Raw genomic sequence first — 13,407 nt, forward strand, 5'->3', positions numbered from 1 at the left:
GCCCGCCGCTGCCCCCCCGCAGCCATGGCGAGCGCCCGGGCCGACGAGGGGCAGGAAGCGGCGGCGGCGGCGGCCGAGGAGGAGGAGGAGGAGGAAGCGGCGGCGGCGGCGGCGGCGCGCTTGGCGGCGGCGCTGCGGCAGCGGCTGCGGGGCTGGGAGGCGGCGCTGGCGGCGGCGCAGCGGCTGCTGGTGTGGGAGAGGCCGCTGCACAGCCTGCTCACCGCCGCCGCGCTCGGAGGGGGCCTCTGGTGAGCGGGGGCGGCGGGGGGCACCGGGACACCACGGGGACGGGACCGGGACACCCGTGGGTACTCCCGGGGCACCCCCGAATACCGTCAGGGCACCCCCGATACCCCTAGGACCCCCCCCCGACACCCCCGGTTTACCCCTGGATACCCCCGGGGCACCCCCTGATACCCCCGGGACACCCCCGGATATCTCCGGGACCCCCCCAGTTACCCCCGGGACCCCCCCCCAGACACCCCCAGGGCACCCCCTGATATCCCCAGGTACCCCCGGGGCACCCACCGCGACCCCCCCTGATACCCCCGGGACCCCCCTGGCTACCCCCCAGACACCCCAGGATAGCCCCGGGGCACCCCCCGGTATCCCCGGGTACCCCCCGGCCACCCCTGGATACCCCCAAGGCACCCCCGGGGCATCCCCGGATACCCCACCCGGGGCACCCCGCAGGCCCGTTTCTGTTTCAATTCGGTCTTTATTTTTAAAATTAATCGCTTATTTTTGCTTCGTTTCGCCCCCAAACGGTGCTTTGGAAGCGCAGGCGGTGTTGCCCGTCCACCCCGCCGCACGGATGGAGGCAGCCGGGATGAGGCTGCGGAGGGGGAGGACGGCTCATCCCGCTCCTCGGTGGGACCCCCGTGAAAACGGGCACGGCCGGCCCGGGAAGGAGCCGGGGCTGGCTGCGGGGGAGGCAGGCGGGGGGGGCAGGACCCGAGGCCGGAGCTGGAGGGCTGTGCGGGGCTGCTCCTGCTCTGCCCCCCCCCCCCCTCATCCGTACGGTTTTCTGGTGCTGAACCGGTGCCGGGCGGCCGGAAGGAGGGAGCGGAGGCTTTGAAGTTAGCAGGAGGGGGGAGACGAGCGCCCTGAGACCGCAGGGTCGGTCAACAGCGATGGCTGAAGGGCTGGGCCAAAGGGTTGGGAGAGAAATCCGGACTCCCAAAATAGGCGACGGCGGAGAGAGGTTTAAAAATCGTGGATGGGGAGGAATTATTTCCAGTCCCGGGGAGGATTCGGCCGGCGTCCTTCATCTGAAATCCATAAACAAAGAGGGACAGGAGGAAGTTCTTTCCGGAGCTGACGTGGTAGGCTACAGAACTGCCGTCCCATGAGAAAGGACGAAAACTCGGCTGTTCGGGTCACGGCGTGTCGCCGCCGGACAGCGTGTGGGTGTCCTCGGTGGGACGCGTGGCCCTGAGCCCCCTGCGGCTGGCCGTGGCTTCTTGTGGAGCGCAGCCCTTGGCGCACTGCACGTGCTCTCCAGTTCTTGGTGTGCTCGGTGGTAGTTTCAGACGTGTGCTCGCTGGAGAGGGGGAAGGCGAAGTAGTGGAGCTGCCCTTCCCTCCCAGAGAGGAGCTCTTGTTGCTGGACGGAGGGCGAAGGCGTTTCCCCGGTGGTTGTTTCTGGGGTGACTTCAAAGCAGCTCGGTGCCGGAGGGAAGTGCCGGCGTTCTCCTCGGAGAAAAGGGGGAATGCAGACGGCCACCTGGGACCTCCGCCGCTGAATTTGTGAAGTTAGATGTCACAGATACGTTATAAAAGTGGGGACGTGGGCTCTTTGGGATCGCGTGGCTGCGTGAGTGCTGTGTGAGCTGGTGCTGGGCTCGAGCCAACGTGTTGGTGAGGGCCGTGAAAGGTTTTACGATAAGAGTCAAGTGAGCGACTAAGCCAGTTAAGTGCTGGGCTCCGAATAAACAGGGAGAGGCTCGTGGTGGAAGAGCGGGCCCCTCGGAGCAGGTGCAGGGGCTGCTTTGGCGCTACCTGGGGGCGGCGCTGGGCCTGGCGAGGAGAAACGGGCCGCGGGTTTCCAGAAGAGAGGCCGATTCTCAGCCAGCCTTCTGCAGCGCCTGCCACGGCGGTTCGTATTTACGTTATCTGGAGCCTCCACCTTGAGGATTTGGAGGGACTCGTACTAGTACAAGGGTTTTACAACTGGAGGAGGAGCTCGGCAGCAGGGGAGGAGAGTGCTGGGAGATGGCAGGCAGGCAGGCAGCTGTCTGGTCGTGGGCAAAGGCGCCATTTGACAGCGCCCGGGGGCGGGGGGGTGATACAGCGCTCGCTGCGTCGCTCCGCGGCGGTCGGATGTGTCTGCTCGGCCCTGCGCTGAGCCGGATCTGCTCGCTTCCCCCTGCTAACCATTTCTCGTTTGATTTCTAGGTTGTTTTCCTCCACTTCCCTGAGACCCCTCTTTCTCCTCAGCATGTCCCTCCTTGGCATCCTCTTGCTGGAGAGGTGGAAGCCCAGGTTCTTGTTTGACTTCTCAGGTAGGTAATGGAGCTAGCGACGCAGTTCTCGTGGCCGCAGCCGGCCCTTTCCTGGCTCTCCTGGAGCCCTGTTCGTGCTGTAACCGCAGGCTTTGCCGCTGCTGCCTCTCGCCTGTTTGTGTCAGAGTACCAGCAGGTACCCCCCGGGCAAGCCTTTGCCTGTGGAAAGCAGCGTGCCGAGCCCTCGAGGACTGACAGAATTGCTCGCAGCGCTGCGAGTAGTTCCTGGCGAGCATGACTAAGGGCGCCCAGGCTAGCGTGTCGGGGAGGCCGGTGACAGGGATGATGCAGTGTTTCTGCTGCATCCTTCCTCTCCTGCAGGTGTCACGGAGAACGAGCGTGTCAGCCCTGAGCTGGGGGAAGGAAACGGAGGGGTTGAATTACGCTGGTGCTAGTTAAGTGCCGCGTGGGCTCGCGCCCTAGAAGAGGCAGAGCCGCTGAGAGCCGCTTCCCCTGGCGGCAGGTAGCAGAGCGGGCGGTGAGGTCCGGGACAGTCGGCGTATTGTGCTGCGCTGCGCGGCACCTGGCCTCCAGCTAATCAGGGAGCCCAGTCTGGCTTATCTCCCCCTTTTATTGAAGGGTCTTTGCCAACATCGGGCACAAAAGCAACGAGAGGAGTAGTCTCAGAGCGATGATGGGCACGGAAGGCTGCTGTCTGCTTGGAGTGCCTCCTTCACTGGAGTTTATTTTTAAACAACTGGACTTAGACCTGCCTACTGCTGCTGTTCAAAGGCAGCTTGGGGCCCTCCATCCTTGCCCCTCTGCTCTGGGGAGGGTTTCTGAATGAAAGCCCCTCTATATGCGTGTTTGTAAGGTGCCCTTTATTTGACCTAGAAGGGTACTGACTTAAAGGGTGCTTTCACAGAAGTCCTGATAAGATTAGGTACGTTTCAGCTGTAGTCTCAAAACTGTTTGCTTTGTGTGGTTGAGGTAACTAGGCAGCCAAACTGGAATGGCCAATTTAATTTCCTGCTTATTCACATTGTTTTTTTAAGGGAATAGTTTAAAGCCAACCCAAAACATCTCGCTTGAAACGTGGCCAGAAATGCAAAGGCTTGGTGTCCAGTACAGAATGGTGTTATTGAGGCAGGTAGGGGTAGAATCACTCCAGAAAGCACCAGGCCTGTAAAAGTTGTGCTGTCACAGAGGGAATAGGAAATCCGTACTGAAATCCGTTCGTGGGATACAGGGCGGCGAGGAATGGAAACAACAACAAACCAAAAACAACAAAGGCACAAAAAAAAAAAATCAACGCACAAAGCCAGGAGTTCCACCAGGAGTTCCTGTGACACCAGCTCTGTAAGAAGTCAGTGCACATCCTGCTGAGCTGCTCCTCAGTGGTGCTCTTCCCTACGTTTCACTCCCTTCTGGCTCCTTGCTGCTTCCCAGCTGCTGAAAGCAAAGAACGGGGACGCCTTTCTGGCGTACCTGGCTAGGTCACGGCCCCAGTTTCGACAGAGTCCACTAGGCCACGTTTCCCCAGCCTCCACAAGGAAGGAGCAGTGTTCTGCGTTCCTGAGGGGCCTCCTGTGGAATTGACCCTGCTAAATACTTAGGGGTTTTTGTGTGACTCCCGCTGGAGCAGGGCTGTAGCGTTGTGGCTTTTCCTCCTCAGCGCTTCCTGTAAGCCTTTCCAGGAGCATTTTGGAAGTAGGTCAGTACCACACCTTGAAGACCTGGCACGTATATACACAAACCTCAGCTTGTGGCAGTTTTGCATGTCTCGGGTGACTGCTTATAACATCACTTCTGAAGGAATGCTAAAACCTCAGCATATATTTTGCAGTTACTCACGCTTTGTGATCGGGGGCACGCTAATAGCACTGAGATGCACAACCTTTACAGGTCCTGTCGGACAGGACTGCATATTTTCAGCCTGAATGCAGGGTATTTCCTCCATATGTAGTCACCGCCGTGTGGGGTTCCACCTAAATATTGTGCAGGGACTTGGGAAGCAACTCCTGTTTTCTCCTGAGATAGCTATCAAGCAGGGATGGTTTTCATAGCCTTGTTGTTCAGCAGCTGTGGTTCAGTGAGAGTTTAGCGTAGAAGAGCTCCAGCGATGGCTGCGTTGCAGTTGAATGCTGGTACTCCTTAAAAAGGGCCCCTGCTTTCTAGCTAAAGTGTACGCACGGATGAAGAATGCTGCCTGGGGAAGCGTTGAAAACCTGTGAGAGCCAAGGAATCCATCGGCGACGATTTGTCGGTACCACCGTGTAACTTAAACTCCTGCGTGGCTGGCTGCTCTCTCCCAGCGGAGTCTGGTGTGTGTCAAGCGGTTCGTATTAATCCGCAGCCCGCTGCGAGATGCTGACAGCAAGGTTTCAGCCGGGCATTGACGGGGGGAGGCCAGCTGGGCGTTCTGCTCGCTGGCCTGATCGTACTGCGGCTAGGCGGTGTTGCAGCACGGGTTGGAGTTAAGCCTTACCTAAGCAAGCTCCGGATTTGTGGTGGTTGTAGTGTTCCTCCAGCTGGGCAGCGGGCAGGTTACGCTCTTGCAGGAAGCAAGGTGCTGCCGGCTTTAATGACAGGGAGGTTAAATCGCGTGAGCGCTCTGCAGCCCGCTGAAACGCTCTGCAGCTCCCCAAAGTCTCTCTGAAGCCTTCGGAAGCGGTTGAGAACCGTTTCGCTCCCTCTGCTGGCATATTTTGGATGGCTCGGACTAAGGCAGGCGGTGTGAGAGGAGGGGAGCTCTGTGCCACCCTGCTCGCTGTGTGCCCGTCCAGCGGGGAGCGGCGAGCATCCCCGCGCCTCGTTCGGTAGCTGGTACAACCGGCGTAGCCAGCGGTCGCAGCTGGGCCGATGCCAAATGTAATTTCTTCGGTGCTTTATTGCAGATGAAAGATGAGGCTTTGAGATACGGCTGGATCGCTGCGCGCTGCCGTTAAGCAGCTTTAGACTCCCGCGCGCAATAACAGAGCACAGCAGCGGCGGTTGCGAGAGAGAAGCAAGTGCCCCATAGGGGTGCAGCTGCGTCCATGAGGCTCTTTTCTCACGCAGAGGCCATAAGCCTGCCGTGAGCAGTGCTTTTTGGCTGCCTGGGCAGCCACGCCGGGCAGTCACGGGCAGGGGAGCGGCTGGGCAGCCCGGGCTGAGGGCGGTTGAGTCCCTCTTGTCAGGCCCGATTACTGGAAATCTGGGTCACGCTCTCAAAGAATTGCCTCCTCCCCTCTGCGGATGGCCTCCCGCTCCACTGCACTGGTGCAGTGCCTGCGGCGATAGGAGGAGTCCGGCATACTTGGCCCGGCGTCCTCCGCCTTGGGAAAATGGTGACGGGGCCGCTTTCCGTGGGGAAGTCGCTGCCGCTCTCGGGCCTGTCGCCTGCTGATGGCTCCAGGGAGGCTCCAAAGCCCTTTTTGCTCACGTCGCGTTTTTAAGCCCTTGTTGTGTGGACCTTGAGAGGCCTTCACAACATCACCGAGGCCTTGTCGTGGGGATCCTCATAAAGATTCTGCTGCTGGAAGAACTCTGGGCCCTGTACATCCTTAGACGCTCGTCGTCAGGACACCCAAATCCACAGGCAGCCAGGCTCGTGAGTCCCAGTTGTCACAGAAATATTTGGGATTTTTTTTCCCCTGTACATCTAGAAGCAGAGCATAATCACGTGTGACCTCTGCCATTGAAGCACCGCTCCTCCCTTCAGCGCTGCGTGGAGCCCCTGTTTGATCGTTGCTGGGCTGGACGCAGAGAGGAATGGGAGAAGCTTTCTTATCCAGACTTAGCAGGGTAGTTTTATCCGTGCCTTGCTGGCACAGAGGGCTGTCAGGAGACAAAAGAGCCCTAAAATTAGATAATTATGCACGAGGCTGCTATTTGGTACTTAATTCCACGGGAAAGGGCAGAGGCAGCAGGGAGATCTCTGGCATTTGTACGCAGCATCCTGCCAGGGACTGCGGTCTGGTCAGAGGGAAAGGCAGCTCCGCGTGGGGCTCCGGGGAGGGAGCTGACATGCTGCCCAGCTCAGGGATGGTGCTGGCAGTCCTGTGTGGATGACAAGGGCTGGGCAGCTGCAGTTGTCTTCAGGGATGGCTCCGCATCCCAAGGGGACGGCGCTGCCCAGGCGTGTGGGGCTTCAGACTTCACTGAAGCCTTCCGCGGTGCAAACTCCAAGCCAGTGATTCCTGCTTGCTTGAGAGCACGGAGAAGGTCCCCAGGGTGCGTCCCTGGCTAAAGGCGATACGTTGCCAGCTGTGCTCTGCTCGAGTGGTAAAAATGTCAGGTTTTATTTTTCACTTGGCTGACCGATCTCTGTTCTCCCTACAGCACAGCCATCGGAGGAGCCAGGAGGGGACAGGTAAGCTCAGTAATGCGCTCCTTGGTGAAAGGGGAGAGTGGAGATGCCTTAACTCAGTGCGGTGATCTCACCTGCCCTCTTTGCTGTTGTCAGTAGACTGCATGGCTCCTTCTGTGAGACCTTGGTAGTGGTTTCTCCCGCGCTGGCGGCTGGTTAGCAGCTCAGGAGCCACGGTTGGAGACTCGGGGGAAAGTTAATGTTCTCGAAGTAGCAATAAAGCTCAGGTGCTTCTGATGTTAGGACCTCTCAGGTTTCTTTCCTGGATCTATCCTGGACTGTTTTAAGAATCCTCCAGAGAGAAGGAAATCCCTGAGACTGACTTTTGCAGGCTCTGAGTGCTGCCTGTGGCAGCGTAGCTTGCAGCCCGTGCTTGGCCGCGGTTCCGGGTCTGAGCACTGCACTTCCCTCACCTCGGACTTGGTGCCAGAGAAGGCCACGTAACTGGTTCCACCTCCAGCGCTTCCGTCTGTGTGGCTTGGAGCAAAAACTGCTGTGCATCTTGGGCCTGTGGCATGGGAGTGCTGTGGCATGGTGTCTGCTGCTTGGCTCAGCTGCCTCTTGGCTCTCTTCCTGGGTAAAAGCAAAACGCGTACAAATCAAGCGTCTTCCAGAGTTCAGCTGCAGATGCAGTCGGTATTGCCAAGCCTCGGGTAGGGCTCTCCACTTCCCTGTGCAGCTGTACCCCCAAACCGAGCAGATCGTGTTCAAAGGTTGTCTTCTTGCTCTTGTCTGTCTCTAGTGAGGGGGTGACTTCAGGGGCACAGCCTCACCTGCTCAGTGTCCCTGAGCTGTGCCACTGCCTGGCAGAGAGCTGGGTCACCTTCAGGCTGTACCTGCAGGAACTGCTACAGTACAAGAGGCAAAATCCTGCCAAGGTAAGCTGGAGATACCTACTCTTCTGTGCAGGGGCTTTTCTTTCCATTGCCTAGGAGGTGGAGGAATGTCAAATCAATGTTTTTACAATTGCTATCCCTGCTTAACGTTTGCTGTTCCTTCCTTTCAGACTCTGTGCCACGGGAAGCTTAAATAACGAGTAATTGGCTTCCAGTGTTTGTAAACTGGAGCAGAACTCAGTGCCTTCTGTGAATGGCTAACTAGACTTATTTTTATTTCTTAGTGTGCAAAGAAAGCTCTTAGGCTGGGAGTAGGAGGAAGAAAGGGGAGCCTCCAGGCTCTGCCCCTCTCGTAGGCTCCACTCAACCCTTTAAGCTGGTCCTGCCTACTTGGCAGACTGTAGCTAGCCCAGCCCACACGCAGCAGTGCTCCCGAGTGCATGGAAACTTGTCATGAGCCACGATGGCTGTGACGTGCCGTTTGGAAAAGGTTTGTAGACAAGAGTTACCTTAGCACAAAAATAGGACAGCTGAGCCACGAGGATTATGTCGAATTGCTGGGGTGCAGTGCGCCAGGAGTGGGTTTTTGTCTCTGTTGATTGCTCTGCTGTTAAAACGCTGTCCCAACGACAGCTGGTAGGGGACTGCGACCGTAGGAAGCAAAGCCCTTAGAGGGCCCTAGCTTTTGTAGGGCCTCTCCGTTATGAACAAACCTCTTTATTGCTGGATGTAGCCAGGATCTTAACCCGTACCCTGGCGTGCAGGGTGCCTGTTCTCCCTTCTCCCCGTCCCCAGGAGAATGCAGGACAAGCCGGCGGGGCTGCGCCATTATGCTTCCACTTTTTCCAGAGGAGGAAGAGCCTGGCCCGGTGGGAGTGTGGGTTCTGCCGCTGCTTTTGCCAGCTGGTTTATTGCATAGCAGTGGCACGTCATCTGGTGACTTCGTAACAGCTTTCCGGCTCCGTCAGGGCAGCACGGGCTTTTCTGAAAATGCTGAACTCTGCAGAGGAGATGTGCTCTAAAATGCCAGTTTGTGATATCCCACCCTAGCCTCGAGGAACACCGTTTAGTTCAGAAAGAAGCGTCCAATAAAGTTTTGAATCATTTTACTGGGGTCTCGGGTTACCTTGGTCTTTCTGTGCTTGAACCTCTAACGCTTACAGCTTAACCCAACCAGCCTGTCCGAGTTGTGACAACCAGCGTTTGAATGTGCTCAGTGCAAGGCTGGGCAAGAGAACAAACAGTTTTAACTGCTTTTGGCAGGGGCAGGAGGGGAGGGCTGGTGTGCTGACTTTGTAAGGAGCATCCCTCTCTTTGCTCTAGCTGGGTTTCCTGCACGGGTTGCGCAGATGTATCTCTGCCTCTTGTCACTTCTCTTTGTTCCTCTCTTCCTTCAGTTCTGCATGAGTGTCTGTTCAGGCTGCCTGATTCTGGCTGTAGTTGGACACTATGTTCCAGGCATAATGATCTCCTACATCATTTGTGAGTATAAGCAGCTCTCCCTTGTGACTTAAGCTGAAACATGACCTAACTGTGCTGTTGATTCTCTGGTAGAAACGTCCGTGTGGTTTTCTCGCGGGCATCTGCGCTAGATGACAAATCGATACAAGCAGGGAGCTCTGGGAAGTCTCGCTGTAGGTGTGTGCATGCAGTACAATTGCAAAGGCAGGAGAGGGAGCCACCATTAAAACATTGCTTTCCTCTTCTTCTACCCACGGGGCTGTGCTGGTGAGGTCCTGGAGAAGCAGAAAGCCGCAGTTTCTCATTCCCTAGAGTGGGCAGATCCATATCGAGAGTTTTTAAAGAAACTGCATGCTTAGCAAATAAGGCTTTTTTAACTGCATTGTGATTCCCTGCTAACTCTGAAGATGGTTCAGGTGCTCTGCTGCTAGCGCATCTATATACGAGCTCTGTGCTGCTCCCCTTCTAAAGGTTTCAGTGATTTTCGGTTGTAAATGCCCCATTTCAGGGCCTTTGTTGCACGTTTGGGCTGAGCCACAGTGGCTGAAGTGGAGGGCTTGTGCTTCACCTCAACAAAAATCTGTATCGCAACATGAAGGAGGACAGGGATTGGTTAAGGAAACCTGTCTGATTAAGCTGCTTTGGAATGAGTAAGAATAGCCAAGGGTGAGGGTTTTAGGCAGTCAGATGGAAAGCAGATCCCATTCAGCTGCGCTTCCCGCGATGCAGAGTTGCTGGCGCCCCGTGAATTTGCTGCGTTGTGCTTGGTCTGTTTCACACTCCCTGCGTCCTGTGTTTGCAGTGCTCAGCATTCTTCTCTGGCCGTTGGTGGTCTATCACGAGCTGATCCAGAGGATGTACACGCGATTGGAGCCTGTCCTGATGAAACTGGACTACAGCATGAAGGCAGAGACGCTGCACCACAAGCATGAGAAGAAGAGTAAGGACTCACCTTCCCTCTGACTCCTCCTGGCACTGTGCTCCCAGGGTGGAGCCCTAGCAAAGGGACAAGGGGAGAGCGTGTCCGGCCAACAGTTTGTGTTGAAAGGCTACAATAGAGCAGGGGAAAACAGGCTGAAACTTGAGGGTCTGGGGGAGAGTAACTGGGCGGGTAAGTGCCTGTTGTCCTGGGAACAGCAAACTAGAGCAGCAAATTTTAATTGTTTCTAGGAACTCTTAGGTTCTGGGAAACCCGCATGGTTTTACAGAGAAGTAGTGGGTGAGTGATGTATAAAAAATTCTTTCAGTCTCATGGAAAGCCTTTCTTCTTTTCCTCAGAGCGCCAAGGGAAGAGTGAGCCTGCAGCAGGTGATGAGCCAACGGCAGAGACGGAGAGCGAGAGTGAGGCAGAGCTGTCGGGCTTCTCCCCAGTGGTAAGAGCACAGCAGAGCTATGCAGGAACCAGCCCCCCCTCTCTGGGCTGGTGCAGGTTGAGGACCAAGGTGTGGTCCGACTGCAGCCACAATATTAAACAGCAGAGCAACAAGTCACTTGAAGAATCCCGAGGGAGAAGGCTGCTGGCCTGATGAAGGGCACTGTCTCCAATCCGGGTGTTGAGAATTTAGTGTCCCGGGGCTGGTGAGGCAGGTTGGGGGGAGCAATGCTCCAGGCACCTGCAGACCTGCAGAATTGCCTTGATGCTTATGCTTCACGCTCGGAGAAGACAGAAGTCTCCTGAACAAATCAGCTGCCCTGTGCCATGTGCAGGAGGCTTCCCTTCTGCTCACCACTAGAAAAAGAAGATGAGCAGTGCTGGAGCAGTCTTACGCAGTCCCCTGCTCTCAACTCAGACTGGGTGGGACCCTTCTATGCATGCACCACAGAAATGGGCCCAGTGTCTGCCTTTGCAGGAGTTCTGGGCATGGAGCTGGGGCTGCGAGGTGGGAAGCTTTAGCTTCCAAAGGAATGCAGATACTTGAACCACTGCTACATGTAGAAGACTTCTTTGGGCCTAGTGTGAAAGTAAGAGGGAAGGGGTATTTTGCTCTTTGGCGTTGTCATGAGAAGGATTGAAGCTTTCTGATACTCCTGCAGGATGATCCCATCTTGTTCTGGCTCTTTCAGGCTCTTCACTGAGAGCAGGCAAAGCTTCAGGCAATGAATTACTGCGGGAAAGCCAGTGATTTAAGATTGACCTTCGCTGGCAATGCAGTGAGCGCTTTGCCCAGATCCCTCCTGCTATCATACTGTCCCCGCGCAGAGTCTTTCCAGCAAAAGCCTTCCGCCTGGAAGCTCTGGTTTGCACTGGTAGTCACACATGCAGGAACTTGTCCCTCTTTCATCCCATGCAGGTGGATGTGAAGAAAACTGCCCTGGCACTGTCGATCACAGATTCTGAGCTCTCTGATGAGGAGGCTTCCATCCTGGAGAGCGGGGGCTTTTCTGTCTCAAGGGCTACCACCCCACAGCTGACGGATGTTTCTGAAGGTATATGACGGGACATTTTGCTGCCTCCCTTCCCCTGGGTGTCCTGTCCCACAACAACTGTTCCTCTGAATGGGAGGACAGGGAGAGAACCCAGCTATTTGCAGGGGGATTTCCCTGAGCCCCTGGGTTTTAGTGGAGTGCTCTAGATGCAGTGTGAGGCGGGGAAGCTGGTCTTCCCTCGGCACAGAGCACGTAGAACAGACTGAAAAAAGAGAACGCTGTAGGTGAGTTGTGCCACTAGGAGAAGGGAGTAACTGCAGACGCCTTCCTGCTGTGCTCCCAGAGCTGGGAGAAGGCTTAAAAACAAGCAAGCCCTAATGCGTCAGCTGGGAGAAGGTAGATGGGAGATGTCAGTGCTCTGGGTCAAGACAAGGTGACCCGTGCCTTAATGCTGATGTTAATGCTGGTGCCTTCCAGACCTGGATCAGCAGAGTCTGCACAGTGAGCCAGAGGAGTCGTTTTCCAAGGACCTGGCAGAGTTTCCCTCCGTGGAAGAATATCATTCCAGAGATCTGGGACCACAGAGCGATGAAGATGCATTTGGTGTGCCTCTGGGTCCCGAGCTTGCCCACGCTGCCCGTGAGCTGGACTCGGCAGAGAAGGAGGCTGCGGACTCCGACCTCTCCATCCTTCGCCTCGCGTCTCCTCTCCATTTTGTAAATACGCACTTCAACGGGAGCGGGCAAGTGGCAGGAGGCAACGCGGAGCCAGAGACTGTCCCTGCGCCGGGCCTGGGCATCTGCATTGACACGCTGAGCGAGGAGATCGTCACCACTGCCATTACCACGGCGGTGCAGAACACCCTCTCTGCCCTGCTGCGGTCCTCGGAGGCCAGCGAGGGGCCCTCCATCTCTGAGTTCCTCCCCACTGAGCCCGAAGAGAAACTGAGCTTCCAAGCACAGCTGTCAGAGACCGAAGCGGTGGAGACGGAGACAGCAGCTTCACCGGAGGACGAGGAGGAAGCGGAAGACTTTGAGCTACTGGATCAGAGGGAGCTGGAGCAAATGGATGTAGAGCTGGGGCTTGGGGAGGAGCAGGAAGCTCAAGAGTCTCCCGCTGCTCCGGCTCCGGCTTCCCCCTCTCCCACACTCGCTGAGCTGCCAAAGCAAGGAGACGAGGAGGAGGCAGTGATGACAGCAGCGTCTATGTCTTAGGTCTTCTTCACGCGTCCCCTTTATCTCCATCGTCACTGGAAAGAAGGAAGAGCTCACGTGGCGAACGCGCAGCGGGTTTTAGATGTTTGTGTTGACGGGGATGGAAACGCGTCAGTGTTAATGTGCTGTGTCTGGAATAACGAATCCCTTCCATCCTTCTAGAGCCCGGCCTTCGCTGGCTGAGCGGGAGACGCCCCTGCCCCGCGGCTGGGGAGGAGCCGGCTCCTAGAAGCCTTACGCCACAATCGAAACACCAACCCCAGCAAACGCTTCCTAGTAATGGTGCAGTATTTTGGTCTGTCTTCTGTTTGTCTTTCGTTTTGCACGCAGAGTACCGAGCTAGCTGTAGCTGCTGCTAATACCCAAATCCCCGGTAGGACATATGCAATCTTATTTTATTGGGTTTTTAAATGGCTAAAAGTGTAAATAATTTTAACTCCCATTGGTTTAGTTTGGGGGGAGGGATGGGGAGCACCGTCAGACACGGCTCTCAGGGGCTAGGGGAGGGCAAGGGGTCTTCGGAGGGCAGGGCGGAGCAGCAAGGGGACGGAAGCAGCTGGGCGCTGTGGAGCGGAGAGACCCCTTCTGCAACCTGTTGGCATCTTTCGTATCACTGCTGGAGCACGGCGTCGGGCGATACCTGGCTTTCCCTGTCTGATTTGAGTTGTGCTACTGGGTGGCTGTGGAGTTTTTGCAATCAATGAAATTCACTCCTGGCCCCGTTCCGTGCTGCAG

The 13,407-nt window shown here is 56.5% G+C and overlaps 1 protein-coding gene across 1 annotated transcript; it reads left to right on the top strand.

Moving 5' to 3' along the window:
- The first annotated feature begins 9 nt into the window (after window positions 1-9).
- RETREG2 (reticulophagy regulator family member 2) lies at window positions 10-13,395 on the top strand. Its single transcript, XM_040561153.1, has 9 exons — window positions 10-248; window positions 2,397-2,503; window positions 6,767-6,797; window positions 7,537-7,672; window positions 9,028-9,112; window positions 9,894-10,031; window positions 10,370-10,464; window positions 11,383-11,518; window positions 11,936-13,395. Exons 1-9 carry the CDS (start codon window positions 25-27, stop codon window positions 12,670-12,672), a joined length of 1,689 nt encoding a protein of 562 aa, XP_040417087.1. The 5' UTR covers window positions 10-24; the 3' UTR covers window positions 12,673-13,395.
- Window positions 13,396-13,407: the final 12 nt, after the last annotated feature.

The sequence above is a fragment of the Cygnus olor genome, chromosome 6, assembly GCF_009769625.2.
Source record: "Cygnus olor isolate bCygOlo1 chromosome 6, bCygOlo1.pri.v2, whole genome shotgun sequence".
Lineage (NCBI taxonomy): Eukaryota > Metazoa > Chordata > Aves > Anseriformes > Anatidae > Cygnus > Cygnus olor.